General features: G+C 47.4%; 1 protein-coding gene across 5 annotated transcripts in view; it reads left to right on the top strand.

Annotated features, from left to right (window-relative positions):
- SCAP (SREBF chaperone) overlaps positions 1-13,589 on the top strand; it is a 46,755-nt gene that overhangs the window by 8,655 nt on the left and 24,511 nt on the right. For 3 of the 5 annotated variants that reach the window (XM_032182984.1, XM_032182983.1, XM_032182982.1), the window contains 2 exons: positions 2,507-2,693; positions 12,612-12,741. In XM_032182984.1, the coding sequence (XP_032038875.1) occupies positions 2,572-2,693; positions 12,612-12,741 (252 nt within the window). In that variant the 5' untranslated portion in view covers positions 2,507-2,571. Of the gene's footprint in view, positions 1-977; positions 1,118-2,404; positions 2,427-2,506; positions 2,694-12,611; positions 12,742-13,589 lie in introns of those variants that run through there. The other 2 variants (XM_032182985.1, XM_032182987.1) reach the window with 2 other exon arrangements.

The raw sequence follows: 13,589 nt of genomic DNA on the forward strand, positions 1-13,589 counted from the left end.
ATGTGACCAAGGCATTGTGCTCGGTGGATGCTCTGCTTGTGGCTCAAGATCTTAACTGGACCCCAAATCCATTTTTCCCTCAATTTTCAGTCTGGTTTTGAAGCAATCTGGCTAGCTTGGTCTTGAGTCCTCAAGACCCATTGGTCCTGCTGTCTCCTCTTCTTTTGTGATGACTGAAAGTGGAAGCTTAATTCTGATACCTCTGGGGATGGAAGATATTTGGGAAGCCCGTGCTGGCCTGACAGAGGCAAAATGTGTGATTGCAGCCCCGGGAGGGTGACTTGTTGCTGGATCAGGTGCTGAGCGATCGGGTTTTACGACTACCTAATGCTGAGGCATGCTCCAGAGAAGCTTTTTTGGAGGACTCGAATGTTTAAATCTATTTATCTTTTAAAAAATAAATAAATTACTGTTCACAATGAAGGAAAAAGCTTTCCCACACTTGGTGATTTTGCCTCTAAATAGGAGTTGGGGCTCCAAGTGCACGGGCATTTATTTAATGTCCTCTCTGCCTGCCTCGTGCAGTGCTCGAACAGCAGGTGAGTGACTTGGCTCTTCCTTGCTGAGGAAAGAAACCATCTGGGGCTGCAGCTAACCCCGAAGAAGAGGTTTTGGCTGCTGGAGGAACTCATTTCCATGTGTCAGAGGGTGCTGTACCCCAGGAAAAAGGGTGGCGACCTGGCACGCAACGCAGCACGTCGCGAAGTTTTGCTCCTCAGCTGCGCTCCCTCGTACGGAGCCTGCTCTGCTGTAGGGCAAGGTGCTGCTTGGGAACGGAGAAAATTTGGAAATTGAGGACTTTAAAAGCTAAACCTCGCTCTTTTGAGCCTGCTGTTTGCTTTTGTTTCCTACGCTGCACCTCCGACCCTCAGTGCCTTTCTTTTGCAGGCGAAGGGCACGAGGCGCGGTGCTGCAAGGGCAGAAGGAAACAGCCCAAGGTCTCATCTCCATTCCAACTTTGGCTTGGATCTGCAGTCATGCAAAACGGGGGAAAAAAGACACTCTGAGCGGATTCTATTTTAATATTTGTCCTGAACTCAGAGGCTTTCTTTTGAGTTACCTAACCTCTGTTTGCAAAACCGGCTTTGAACAGGAGCTGTTCCTGCCTTCCACTTTGGTGAGCACTGTTGCAGCACAAAGCTAACAGATTTCAGACTTGCAACCCCCCAAAAACCAGTAAGCACATGTTAGCTTTGGAACACTCAGGTTTTCCTTTTCATGCTGATATTTTTTCACATCAGGCAAAGCAAGCAAACCCGAAAGTCTCTCTGCATTCAGTAGAAACTGTTCCCGGTGGGATGCTGCCACCAGGATCCCTGCTAGAGGGCGAGGCTGGTGGTGCTGGTCCTGAACTTGCTTTTATTTTGGCTGCCTTCCCCCTTTTGTGATCGGCGAGTGCTTGAAAGGCTTTTTTTTTCCCCAATCCTTGTGTTTGCAGCATGCAGGAACCGCGTTACGAGTGTCGGTGGGGCTGATGTGAGGCGCGTTCCTTTTTGTTCCTTCCCCCTTTCTGCTTGCTTCAGCCTGGCCATCAGGTGAAGCCGTGTCCTGCTGTTGTGACGGGACAGGGGTGGCGTATGGGTGCTGAAAAGCAGCAGAATTCTGCTTTTAGGGACTTTTTAATGTTTGTTTTTCATCTTCTGCCTCGAGGTCAGGGGGATAAGCCTTATATGCGAGCCCCAACATAGAGTTGTGTAGCTCTAGCAAGACTCCTGATGGAAAAATCACTGGTGAGATGAAGTTCAGGATGTTCCAGCTTAATTTTCTGCATTTCCTTTCCCCTTCTACTAACGCAGGCTGAGCTCTGCTCCTGCTGTGCTTTCACCAGGGCTTTGATGTTGCTTTCAGTGATCAGTTTGGAGCAGGAGGCTCGTGTGTGCAGGGATTTCCTGCGTGTTTCCACTCCACAAACAGCTCTGGAAGATGGTTTTTGTTGTTGAAAGTTGAAAGTAAAATTTCTTTGGTTTATTCTCTCTTGAGCTCAAGAATTGAAAGGGGCAGGTAGGCAGTTCCCTATGCCCAGGACAGCGATGTCGATCCGTCCAGCAAGTCCTGGTGCCTTGCTGAGAGGTATTAACGAAAATATTTGTCCAGGTTTTTCATTTGGTCATGAGGCCGACGTGCCGGTGCTTCTGGTGCTAAAATCTGATTATTTTAGTTGTGCTTCCAGGGGGGGAAAAAAAATAAGTAGATTTGTTTTAAAATGGGCATGAAATAAAACTTCACCTGAAATTAAAAGCGTGATGGTTGTGCTTAGGGTTGCTTCCTCATCCCGTGTGCTGTCCCTTCAGGACGGTGATGGTGAGGAGCTCAAAACGCGGGGCTGCCTAAATTTAGGTCTTGTATGAGTTACCTGGAGCAGTCACGAATGGCATTCCTCTCGGATAAAAACACAAAACTTTGGGTTTGAACTCCAGGAAAAAAAAGTAAGTTGGTGGCTCAGCAAGCCGGCGGCGTTCGCTTTCATTTCTTTTTCTCCCTCCTGAGCTTTCCTCCTGATTTCTAGGTGGACAGGGTGCCCCCGAAGCCCTGCTGTACCCCGGGATGGCAGCGAGGTGACGGCCGCTGAGGATGACCCTGACTGAAAAGCTGCGCGAGAGGATATCGCGGGCCTTCTACAGCCACGGGCTGCTCTGCGCCTCCTACCCCATCCCCATCATCCTCTTCACGGGGCTCTGTATTTTGGCCTGCTGGTAAGTCACCAAATTCTGCCTGTCCTGGGCAGCTGGGCTGCTCTGGGGGCTCTTACAGCAGTGCTCGGGTTCCCCTGGTCTTGTGGGCTCTCCCAGAAGTCCTTTTTCCTTTATTTTTTTTCCTTAAATGTAGATTTTTGTCATCATTTTGTGTGGGACAAAAGAAAAGACAGGGCATTAAGTATTTTCATGTGGTTTAATAAGTAAATAGTAAAAACTAATCATTAAATCAATAAGTAAAAGTGATCCCCAAACACCTGGTGGGAAACATCACACAGCCATGCCAGGAACATGCTCAGGTTCCCCTGTCTTGTGGGCTATCCTAGAAGTCCTTTTTCCTTTATTTTTTTTTTTTCTTAAATGTAGATTTTTGTCATCATTTTGTGTGGGACAAAAGAAAAAGACAGGGAACAAAGTATCTCCATGTGGTTTAATAAGTAAATAAAAAAAAATAATCAGCAAATCAAAAACTAATCAGCAAATCAGTAAGTAAAAGTGATCCCCAAACACCTGGTGGAAGACATCAAAATCATAAATCGAAAATGGGGAGAAAATAAGTTGTTTTTTCTCTCTGTACTTGCGTATTTGGTTCTCCCTGAAGCTCGTACTCTTCAGCCCTTGCCTTGGCATGAATGTCTTGTTTGTTCTTGTGAATTCTCGACTTTCCTCGGGGACTGAGGTTTGAATGTGAGCTGTGGCTGAATATATTTTGACAATCCGAAACGTTACGTTCCCCTTAATCCTTTCCAGTGAGGCAATGGAAACACCGACTGGGGCTGTGACAACTTTGCTGCTCAGGTCTGTGCCGAGACGCACGCAGGTTCAGTCTGTGTGGTTTTAAGTCTTAAGGATCTCCTCTCCTGTGGTCAAAACAAGCCATGTGTGGTGAGATCTGCTTTTAGAAGGGCTCCACCTGTGCTGCTACAGGACAGTTTTTCTTTGAGCGTTGCTGAGGGTAAGACAGACTTCAACACATCAAACGTAAAAAGGCTGTTGAGGAGATTTGTTTCTGTGCTCTGAAAACCCATGGGATCACTTCTCGTGCCTACAGCTCCTGCAGGTTGTGAGCAGCAGCAGGGGCACAGCACGGAGCCAGTGCTTTCCTCGTTTTGCACTGCTTTGCACGATTTCTTTCAACTCTTAATGATAAAGTTTTATTTCCAGTTCTTCTGTTGGGCAGAAAGATGAAACTTTTACAAGGTCGAAGCGAGCGGGTTCTTTGTTCTGCTTATCATTTGATATGATTGCAAGTGATTAACTGTTGCCTTCAGCTCTGCTGGATGCAGATTTCAGGTGTCAGGGCTGCCATCCAGCACGGAGTTCCACCACGAGCCCCTAACCACCACGCCTCAGCTCTCTTGCTTGCTTTTTGCCTCTTCAGAGCTCCCAGTGCCATTAGCCTCCTATTTTCAGTTACCTTTCAGCTGCTGTTCCTGGGGGCAAATGCAGGAATTTGAGATGACTGCTTCAGTGTAGAACATTTATCCATTTATCCATACACATGCTGCAGGTTGGGAGGGGTCAAAATCAAAACTGCTTCTTAATGCCCCTCCTAAATTCCAGATTTCCCTGACAGGAGGAGGTCTGAGGTAGGATTGCTAGCATCTGTCCTGGCCAGAACTTGTATGCATCCTGTCTTTCTGGTACTGTGTTCAGAGCAATTTGAATCAGGGTGTTTTTTCACCAAGCTCCTGAAGCTTCAAACCAGGGTTTTTTTGGCAGATTAACTGCTTGTAATGGTGTATTTCTGCAAGTGTCTGCTTTGCTCAGTGCTGGTAGCCAAGGATTTTGTAATTATTGGCTACCTTTAGACTGCAGAAGCTTGCTGAAGACATCAAGCATAGTCAATAGTGTGTGTTTTCCTTAATAAGTTTCAGTAACTCAATTAAATTAAAAAAAAAGGGGGGGGGGGGGGGGCAAAAAATGGCCCTGGGAGGGACAGGGTTTAAAAAATACAATGACACCCTGTGAGAGGGAAAGAGCCTTGATAAAAACTGGAAGTGCAGCATGCTTAAAGTTATCCTTCTCTAGAAACACCTTTTGGGGATGTTTCAGTTCCTGTTCCGTGCTGCCCTGTGTTAACTGGTGTGAACTGGTGTGAACTGGGTGTTCATTCAGGCTTGGGAAGCAGCAGCACTGAGACCCAAACTCTTCAGGGTGCAGCCCTAATACAGCCGAGCATTTCAGCGTGGTGAGGCCGAGCTCTTGCAGGATATCTGCGGACAGGCACAAGTTTATGAAGTAGCTGCAGAAAGCAAATGATCAACGGGAGCTGCTTTCAGCTCCCTGTCAGTTTTCTCCGCAGCCAGGGCTGTGCTGATTTCTCAAGGTGTTTTAAATGCTCCCCCCAGCCACGTTTCCTTCCTGATGAGCCATCTTCTGTGCTCTCGAACAGAAAGAGGAAGCCGTGCTGCAAGGACCACAGAGCGATCGGAGAGCGACTCCTGTTTGCTGGTGCCTTTGCAGTTGCAGTCCACAGATTGTGCCTGCATCTAAAACAAGAAATAAAACTTTTATCCAGTTACAACAAAGCCATGCTATCAGTTAGCAGCTCCATTACATTTTGGGCTCCTCGACTTGTGCTAGAACGCATGTTCAGCTCAGTGAGGTGCTCATAAGCACGAGTCTGAGAGGTTTCTGCCTGGAATAATCTGATATTTGTGGCATGTGGCTGCGTGCAGTTGTTAGCCCTGTGGCTAGCACAGCTAGAGCTGCTGAAAGCTCACTCCCTGACACAAGGATAAAAATTACAACAGTAGAAACCCAGAGCAAGATATTCAGTCACTTTTCAGTTTGCCCCTGCACTAGAATCCTTCTGAGTAAGTATTTTCATGAGATTCAGTGAAATTTTACTGTTTTGGAGGGGCGGGGGTGCCCAGGCCAAAGGCAGGACTGTAATTTCTTAATCAGCCCGGCAGATTGTGTGAAATGGTTCACAACAACAGGAAAACGGCGTTGGCCAGCAGTCACCTCGCCGACTAGCAGGAAACTTCAGAAGTATTTTAGGAACTGATCCGGAGGGTGCATTGTTAGCTACTACACGACCTCGCTTCGGGCTGAAGCTGTCTCGCGCTTGTCGTGCGGTGAGTGTTTCATTCACTGCGTGCTTGCCACGTCCTCCTGCTCTGCCCTGGTGCCTGCTGCTGGCTGCTGCAGGACGAAACCACTCCAGTGGGTTTTATCCCGACGGTTATCAACAAGGAAGGAGCTGTGACAACTTGTTGGGAACGTCGCTCCCTGTCCCCGAAGCGTGTGGAAAAAAGAGAAGGTGGCAGAGTACAAGGGAAACACTCTGTATTCTTCCTCCTTACACGTATTTATTCAGCCAGATAACCACATCTAAGATGCAGCATATTGCTGAAGTCAAGGGTGGGGCCTGCATCCCGAAATCTTGAAAGGGAGAGAGGTGGAACTGTCTTTGTCTGCACCTGTGTGCTCTCAGAATCCAGGTGAGCCGGTAAAATCCTGCTACAGAAGAAATTAGCTCAGCTGTTCTCGTTTTCTTCCACAACACATCAGTAAACCAAGCCTGTCTTCGTGTTCAGATGTTCAGCTAACTCCTAAAAGCTGGAATAAACCACCTGGCCCACGATTACACAAGCACAAAGCCATGGAGTGGCCGAGGCTGGAGGCCCCCCCCAGGTCCCTCTGGTCCCAGCCCTGCTCCAGCAGCCCCCAGAGCTGGTGCCCAGCCCCAAGAGGGGCTGGGGGCTGCTCCCTGCACATCTCCAGCAGCATCCTGGCTGCAGTCTGCACACACAGCCACGTGTACACCCCCTTCTGAAAGCATTTTGCTATCTTACAGGCTCGTGGCAGCCCGTGGAGCTGCGTTGCCCACAGCTTCTTCATGTTCCACCTCCCCAGGGAGCACGGCCGCCCCTGGGAGCGCATGATGAAACGAGGAGCAACTTCTGTGTGGCCAGACCTCTCCCTGAGAAAGCAGACTGGCAGCACAGGGCAGGGAGAAGCTGTACGTGCGCTGCTCAGACCTCGTAGGGCCCTGTCAGTGGGAGGCAGCGCTGAACAAACACAATTTATCCAGCAGCAGGTATTGCCTGGGCGCTTCGTGAGGCCGAAGAGGGACCTGTTGCTGCCAAATATCTGCTCCCCAATACCCATTGGCAGGACCCCTTTTTGTCAAACATCAGATTTCTCATCAGCGACGGGATTTCAGGTCTTGGTGCTGCTTGGTTTGGGGCTGAAACGGTAAAAATCTTGTTCTGCAGCACGCGGGGTGGAGGCGGTAGCTATTTTAGGGCCCTGCATCTCCGCCCTCCCTGTTATCTAAGACCTGGCAGCTCCCCTCTCCTTCGTGTTCACCAGCAGAAGTCTTTTTGGGGGCGGCGATCTCCGCTTGGATTCTGTGAAGGAGGAATATGCAATTGTAGGGCTTGCGGTCCTGTCGCGCTGCCAGCTGCCTCGGGCTGCCCTGGCAGGTCTCCATCTTGGCCCTGGAAGCTGTCTTGGAAATATGTAAAGTAGCTGGATGAACATTTTTTGCTCGAACCCACCTCGTGCTTGGTAACTGCGAGCTGCTCTTGCTTGAATCCAGCGCTGCTGACTTGCAGATAATTTGTTTTTCTCCCCTTTGGGATTCGAGGAGGGGCGTCAGGGCGCGCTGTGACACGAGCAGCTACAAAGAGCCCTCCTCAAAACCAGCCCTTCTCCTTGAATTTCCCTCTGGCCTCTTTCGGATCTTCTTTTTTTTTTCCTCTCCTGTCTCTAAACTTTCCCCTCCGGTGTTCACCTCTTCCCCTGATGGTGAAAAAAAATCCCTAACGGAGAGAAATGCGAGGAGAAGCAAACCTGGAGGCTAAAAATCGCCGTCCTGTAATTCACCTGGAGATGGAAAGGACCCAGGCTTGTCCCAGCTCCCTGTCCCTGTTCAGTGGCTGTGGGGAGCCAGGATGCTTCTGACAACCTAGTATTAGCTCTTGGTATTTTTATTTGCCATTTTTTTAAAGTATCTCTTTATGAGATACGTTTTTAAAATAAAGTTTTAAATATTTTTTAAAGTATCATCTAAAGATGCTCTAACATTTGATGTCCAAAACAGCAGGTCTAGCGAGTTTCTTGCTATTTTTTTTTCACTTTTTTCGTTTGCTGTCCAAGGTATCTTTGACTAAATCAGCTGATATCCCACCTAAGGCTAACTAAATTCAAGAACTATTTTAACATCTCACCCAAACATTTGCAGTGAGTGTATACCAGAACCTGTGCCTTGCTTTTTCTTTCACCAGACGTTATCAAAACCCTACGTAAACCCAAATCCTCAACCATCACTGTGATACAAGTAAATATCTGCCCCCTTTGCTTACTGAGAACATTAATTTCCATCGCAGCTGGCTCAAGAGGAGGCAGCTTTTGGTGTCCACGTATCCTGGACATATCGAGGAAGAGCAAGGATCCCATCGATGTGCCTGCAGAAACTTTTAAGCTGGGGAGAGAAAACGTGGTGCCGTCCTGCATCGTGCAGGGGGAGGCAGTCTGAATAACCTGCAGGTTTGATTGCTGCCTAATTCCTCCCCTGTTGGATTAAAAACACGCACTGGGGGCAGCATACGGGTCTCTTCTCACGGCATCAGCCCTGTTCCATATTCATAATTTGAAGAAAGGAGTTGTGGGGAGGTGCTGGATGTGATTTGGATGCTGACAGGGTGACAAAGCGCCAGCCTACGAGGGTGCTGGAGTAAGGGTTCCCCTGGGAGCTGCAGCAGGATGGGATCCTTCGTAGTACACAGGTGTCTCGGGGGGCTTTTTGCCATCAGAGATGTCCCTTCTGTTCTTCCCCTCGTTTTACAGCCCTTGATCCTTCCAAGAAATGCTGCTTCATCTTTCCTTTATTGCGTTTGCGTGTGCTTTTGATTTTTTTTTTTTTTGGACAAATTTGAAAATCCTAAGGTGAAAAAAAATCCAACCAAAATGAACGTGTCCCTTGGTCATGAAGAAATAGCCAGAGGAGTTAGGAGTCGCTGTGCCCGGTGTTTTGGGAGGTGACTTGCACATCAGGATGGGAGTGGTTGGCTTCTGCCCCTGAACGGAACTTTTTTTGTTAAATAACTTCTACAACAGAAAAAAAAACAACACGATTCTCAACAAACCTTCGTATTAGCAGCAGTCAGGCAGTCTCTCATCGGTTACATTTTATGCTTCTGTGATTTTTGGATGCCTCTGATGCTTCTGGAAGCCGTGTACGAGCTGCCAGGGGTTGGATGAACTCGCTTCCTTCCCAGCTTCACGCAGCAAAAGCCGAGGCTCAGGAGCAGCAGGTACACAGCAGGAGGAAGCTTCATGAGAGAAGTCAGCGACACCCTCCTCCACTCCAAGCAACAACCATTTCTGTTGCTAAAAATGCATTTATCGAGCTGTAAATACACCACTAGCAGAGAACCAACGTGGAGCAACTGCGAGCCACTTCCAGAGGCTACTTCTTAAAATACAGAATGCTCTTTTTTCTGTTCCCATGGCGTGTAAGCTAGCACGTGAAGGCCTTCCTTCGTGGCCTCGAGCACAGAAAGGGCACATCAGAATCCAGCACTGCTTGACGGGACGTGCCCACCGCTGCCAGAGCATCAGTGGTGGTGGCCAGGTTGGTGTTGTGCAGGCAGCTGTGGGGAGGGAGGCTGCTGATACTCTCCCGGCTGTTCCTGCTGCTTCCACAGCCCTGCCAGCAGCTCCTGCAAGTGCTCCCTGATCCCAGCAGGGTGATGTTGCTGCTCATAACTCAGGTGAGGGAACCTCTGCACCTCCTGCGTCCACCCAGCACCTCCTGATCCATCCAACACCCGCTGCATCCACCCAGCACCTCCTGCATCCATCCAGCACCTGCCACAGGAATAAGGAATACAGGGAATTGTCCTTCTGAGGCCCTAAAATTTACAGGGGTTACACAGAGAAATGCACTTTTAGGTACTCTGAATCACAAATGTTTTCCTCGTGGCCTTTTTTAAGATCTTGTGCCCCTTTTTCAGGCATCAGCGTCAAAATCATTTAGTGAAGAAATCATTCTGCTGGTCTCCTCTTCGTTCAGCTTTGCTTATCACACCTAGATTTCTTAATTTCTTAATTTTAGCTGTGTGCAGGATGCTCGCTGTGTGCCTCTCCCCAGGTTTTGCTGCCAGCAGCCCCTTTATTTTCCTCTTCCTTCCCAGTGCACAGTGAAATAACAATCATAAGATGCGTTTTTGTCAGGCTAACAACAGAGCACACCTAACGAGCCTTGCTCCCCCTTCCAATCTTCTTTTCCAGCTTTTGTTGTTCGGCCCCAATCCTCGCCTGTAGGATGGTTGGGGCTAATCCCTGACACAGCAGAGTCCTGCAGGAAAACGGTGCCAAGGCCTTGGTGTGTATTGCCAGGAAAGCTCGGCCACGCTGACAGCTACGCCAGACAAAGGGAGCCCTGATAGCTGTGAGAAAAATCCCAAATCGTTGTCTTCAGAGAAGACCTTCTGTGAAGCTATTTTATTCGTGGTAGCAATGGCAGCATCCTGCCAATTAGGAGCAAATTTTAATAAACACAGCATAACCTTTTATTCCCTATTACCCGACACCTGATCACCCTGTTTCACTGGCTGAGTACCACAGGTTCACAAGCTACTCAACACTCCTCTATACCATATACGTACAATATATTTTTCTTCAACCCTTTAATTTCTCCTTTTTTCCTTTTTTTTCCTCCTTCCTTATGTTTTAAGAACCTGTGATCTTTGTTTTACCATTCTCACACTGCTCATCCTCTTTTTTCTTAAGCTTCCACCTTATTTTGGAACAGAGAGGCCTTCTACTGCCCCCTTACCTACTGAGCATTTCTCCTGATTATGACTACACAGCTACCTTGGACTACAGAAAAGTAATTCTCTACTGCAAAAAACACAACTTAATTTCTCACAATTCCCCCCACTTCTTTTCTTACTCCTACCATTGTTTTTGCACCTCTTCTCCTACTGCATTTTTGATTTTTTCCAACATGAAGGTGCAATACTCTTCTTCGGATGTCACGGGGGATGACAGATATTCAATGTCATTTTTATTACAATACCAACAAATAGTTGTTTGAGCCATTTCTATTCAGGTAGCCACGAAATTACTTTCTCCCAAATGTTTCTAAATCCCCAGAAAGTGTCACCTTGAGCTACTCTATGCAGGATCTTGTTGTGTTTTGTTTTTTTTTCCCCAAATATTTTGAGGTCAGTCAAATTCATCCCATTTGATCTACATATATACAGCAACTGGTATTAATTACAGTGCACACTCCTCCTTAGGAGGTTATTCATAAATCTAACACTATTTGATTCTAGAGTACTATTTTTGCAAACTTACCAAACTTACTTTCCAGTTCTTCAACATATTTACAATAGCTTTTTCTAATTTGCTCACCATTAACCAAGGTAAAAACCACCTTGCGAAACTGTAAAAAGCTAGAGAATTTTACTAAAGGATTGTCTGGGGTCCACTTAATTCTGCGTGTGGTCTCAAGGGGGCTTTGGCTTTGTGGGTCTTCAATAATAGTTACATCTGGAATTATCACCTCCGTGGTTTAAGCTCCTTTCCACCCTAGGGGCCGCTTTTTCCTGGCTTTATTGTATTTCTATAGCCAGTACCACCCCTTGCCATTCGGGACAGGCTGTCTGGTTACAGGATTCTCATCTTGTACCTGGTGTGTGTTATGTATATCAGCATTCCCGTGGCTACCATATTCAGTACAGTACAGATTATTCCCTACTTCATGGCTATTTCCACACCCAGGGTCAGTACTGTTGTCCCCTGAGTTTCTAGCATAATTTAAAAGGCACCTTTGGTAACAGAGTAAATTGTAGCCAGGATTATGTGCAGGGAGCTCAACTTCAAAATCTGTTCTTTCTCAGGACTGTGCTTGATCTGTCATCTTTAGAAATTTAGAGGATCCAGACACAGTTGCTGCTGGAAATAGCAATCAGGGACAAGGCCTCTTCAGTCTTTCCAGGCATCTGGGTGCAAATCCAACAATTATTTCAAGATAAAACTCGAGAGATGTTCTGCAGTCATTGGAAATGCTGATTTTTCCCTCCATCCTACCACTAATCCATTGAGAATAGGTATTGCTAAAATAAAATACATCGTTTCTATATATATATATATACCCCTATAATAATTAAGAAATAATAACTAAGAAAAACAATAAAAATCACAAACTAATAAGGATTCTTCTGGTGGGGATTAAGTACCCCCCTTTCTCCCACTTCCAGAGTGTTCCCTGATTCTGTGCAATTCAATCCCTTTTACTCATTAATTCATTAAGAATTCTTCTAAGGAGGATTTAAAGGTTTACAACAGATAATTTTAGCAGTTTTAACCTTAAAAGTCTTTGTTAATGCAGTCTCTCTGGTATCAGGGTTGGCGTGGAGCTGGGATCTCCGCTCTGTTTCATCCCTTCCCCTTCCAACTCTCTGGGCACTGCCCGTGTAACAGCAATCTTGCTTTTTCCTGACATGCTTTTAGTGACTTTAGAGACCCCCTGGAGCTGACACCGGTATCCTAAACTCCCCAAAACCACAGTTTTGAGCTAGTTTCGTGCATTCGTTGTGCAATAGCTGCTGCGGTGACCCGCAGGTCATAGGGGCCAAGGAAGATAAATATCACAGAGCTGCTTTGGTGTCTTCTTGCTGCTGGTGAAATGAAGTTAGTGACAAATACTGGAAATGTTTCAGGTTTTAATGAGGAAAAGCAGGTGATTAGGATGGGTTTTGGGTAGGAAAGTGGCCACCTAAGTACAGTCCTCATCTCATTTCTGTGCAGGCTGGGGAATCGCTGAGCCATGGCTGTGCTGTAGCACTACCTTTTGGGTGATAATTAATAATTTAGGTGCGTTCCTGCAAGGAGAACTGGTTTAAAAAAATAAAAAACCAAGCATGATGTTTCTCACTTCTGTCTTCACCGTAGCTACCCCCTGCTTAAGCTGCCATTACCTGGAACAGGGCCCGTGGAGTACAGCACCCCGGTGAAGGATTATTTTCCACCCTCTCCAGACCCCGTCTCGCAGCAAGGAGACCTCGGCGAGCGCCCTGACTGGGTATGGCTTCGGTGTGGGCGTGAAAATGAAAGAGCTGGAGCAGCTCTGCTGGGAGGAGAGGCCGAGGGGCTTGGGGTTGCTCAGCCTGGAGAGGAGAAGGCCCCGGGGAGACCTCACAGCGGCCTTCGGGGCCTGCAGGAGGGCTGGGAGGGAAGCTTGGGCAGGGGGTGTAGGGATAGGACACGGGGTGATGGTTTTAAGGTAAAAGAGGGCAGATTTAGGTTAGGTAGTCAAAATCTTTCACAGTGAGGGTGGTGAGGGCTGGCGCAGGCTGCCCCCAGTGCCCAAGGCCAGGCTGGATGGGGCTGGGGACAGGGGGCCCTGGGCATGGCAGGGGTTTGGAATTAGATCATCTTTAAGGTCCCTTCCAACCCAAACCATTCCACGAAAGCTGTGAAATGCAATTTAAGGGCCCGTTTTTCAAGGATTAACGCAGATAACCTTGTCCTAAGGCAAGCAGTAGATTTTATGAAGCGTTATTAGGTTTTAAATACATTTAATGAAGGGTTCTGGGATAACAGGCCCCAGTTTCCTAATGCCAGCTGAAGGCATGCAGTCTCCCTAGAGCAGCTACCACTTGACTGGTACCTATCATGCAGGTAAGCTGGACTCACACCCAAATGTTCAAGGGTAAGGAATTAATATTTCTTTTGCATGAACAGGATGGAGCCCCGATGCTTTCCAGGAAGGCTGAGAACAGGTCCAAGACATCAGGAACCAATTGTAAAATGACCCTTTGTAGCCTGCATTGTTCCTTTTCATTCCAGGGTCTCTGTGGAGTGGAAATTGGCTGTTGGCTTGATGTTTTTGATGCCTTCAGCTCTCCGCTCTCCCCACGTGTGCTCTTC

The sequence above is a fragment of the Aythya fuligula genome, chromosome 2 (genome assembly GCF_009819795.1).
Source record: "Aythya fuligula isolate bAytFul2 chromosome 2, bAytFul2.pri, whole genome shotgun sequence".
Classification (NCBI taxonomy): domain Eukaryota; kingdom Metazoa; phylum Chordata; class Aves; order Anseriformes; family Anatidae; genus Aythya; species Aythya fuligula.